The 2,110-nt window shown below is 41.8% G+C and overlaps 1 protein-coding gene across 1 annotated transcript; it reads left to right on the top strand.

Moving 5' to 3' along the window:
* The first annotated feature begins 941 nt into the window (after nucleotides 1–941).
* Nucleotides 942–1,767, top strand: LOC102209261 (interferon-inducible GTPase 1-like). The gene has a single exon (XM_005755750.1). The coding sequence runs from the start codon at nucleotides 993–995 to the stop codon at nucleotides 1,488–1,490; it is 498 nt and encodes a 165-aa protein (XP_005755807.1). The 5' UTR covers nucleotides 942–992; the 3' UTR covers nucleotides 1,491–1,767.
* The last annotated feature ends 343 nt before the right edge of the window (nucleotides 1,768–2,110 follow it).

Raw genomic sequence — 2,110 nt, 5'->3', positions numbered from 1 at the left:
CAGCGTCCGCATTACTGCAGCTGCAGCACCAATCCGTCTGTCGATCTCCAGGTCCCTTCTCCCATCACTTGCGAACAAGACCCAGAGATACTTGAACTCCTCCACTTGGGGCAGGAACTCATCCCCGACCCGGAGTGGGCACTCCACCCTTTTCCGGCTGAGAACCATGGCCTCAGATTTGGAGGTGCTGATCCTGATTTCCGCTGCTTCACACTCGGCTGCGAACCGTTCCAGTGCGACACGATTACAAGGCGAACTCCCAGCTCTTGAGCCACGATCGCCCGAAATATGGTAAGACGCTGGAGAAAGCCGACTTAAATGACTGTTGCTGCTTCGCAGGGATTCCCCTGGTTGTTTTCGATGACGAATTAGCGCTTTCAGTCAGAGAGTGAGCGTGCTCTAGTGGGTGGCACTGCTTCAGGTGATAAAAAAGGTTTGTTGTATTTCCAGACTTGCTTTCGGCACAATTTACAGTGCGCGCTACTCTGTTTTTTTGTCAGACTTGAAATAGCCGAAATACCTCCACACTATGGAACTTCTCTGGCCTTCCTTTCAACAGTCTCTCCGGCATTGGAACCATCATCTGTTTTCTCTTCGGTCACGCTCGGTTGATTTTTTTCTAGTCGGCACACTCATTTCCTCCATTACCCGGGCGGCACGGCGGCTGGCTGCTTCCCAAACAAATACACATGTGCGGCTTGGCACTTGTGCTGTACGTAACAAGTCATGTGACGTGACGCTGCGGCTGTGATTGGTTCGGCTCTGCGCTACTTAATTTGGATTGGCTGTTCTTTTTTTTCTTTTTCTTTTTTTTTAAGAGAGGAAGAGAGACACTGAAATGGTCTTGACATCATACAGTTTTGTATGTTAACTGAAAAAAAATTAGGTATTATTATTTTTCCAGTTGTGTGATAACTTTCAACATCTCTCTTACTGCAGTTACAAAATAAATTAAAGCTCTACAACTCCATGACAAACCATCAGCTGTTGGAATGATCAAGGAGCCACTGGGGATGAATGGCATCACACTGAATATCGCCATCACAGGGGAAACTGGTTCTGGCAAATCCACCTTTGTTAATGCCTTCAGAGGTGTGAGTGATGATGATGAGGGAGCTGCTCCGACTGGTGTTACAGAATGCACCATGGAGGTTAAAGAATACTTCCATCCAAACTATCCAAATGTTAAATTCTGGGATCTTCCTGGAGTTGGTACCCCAAATTTTCCATCTGACACGTACCTGGAAAGTGTTGGATTTGAGAAGTTTGACTTCTTCATCATCATCTCAGCTGTTCGGTTCAAAGAGAATGATGTGAAACTCGTGCAGGAGATTCAGAGGATGAAGAAAAAGTTCTACTTTGTTTGCTCAAAAACTGATGACGTTATAAATGCTGAGAGAAAAAAGAGAGACTTCAGTGAAGAGGAGACTCTGACAAAAATCAGAGACGACTGCGTTCAAGATGAGCGACCTCGTTCAGATGCAAAATAACACAGGTCTGAAAAAAATTTCAGCTGCATGGGATATTTTTGTTAAATGTCATGTTTTTTATGGTGCTGAATCCAAAAATGATCTCCATGTCCCTCCATCACGTACAGTTTCTTTGCAAAACATGAGGAGCTTACATTAAAAAAGCATAACAGCGATGAAAAAAAATCAATGTTTTATTACAATTAATTATGCATAACTGTTCTGAGATTCATTAACAAAATTAACCTGTTGGGACATGATCATCTGATTTCTTCATACCGCCAAACACAACAACCCCCCCCCCCCTAATTTCTATTTGCAATTTGCATTAATTAATGTATGAAATCACTATTAGATGTTTTTTTGACTCAGGTATAGGATACCAGATTTCAGTTTAAAAAGGGACATTTTTACGTTTAATAAAAACTAAAAGCATTTTTGCAAGAAAACCTAATAAGATGGAATTTTTTAATTATTTTTCTCAGTTTCAGTGAGTAAAATTCTATAAGAAACAACCCAAATTTCTCTTTAGTTTTTTGGTTGCAGACCTGTGTGATTTGTACCTGAGGTCAGTTTCTGGATTTAATGATGGTAGTTTCAGCTGCAACTGGACAATAAAATAATTTAAATCTGCTTTGAGG

This window comes from Pundamilia nyererei, unplaced genomic scaffold (assembly GCF_000239375.1).
Source record: "Pundamilia nyererei isolate P.nyererei 1_Seehausen unplaced genomic scaffold, PunNye1.0 scaffold02843, whole genome shotgun sequence".
Lineage (NCBI taxonomy): Eukaryota > Metazoa > Chordata > Actinopteri > Cichliformes > Cichlidae > Pundamilia > Pundamilia nyererei.
Note: the sequence above shows the minus strand (reverse complement) of the source record. Positions and strands in the feature narration are given on the sequence as shown.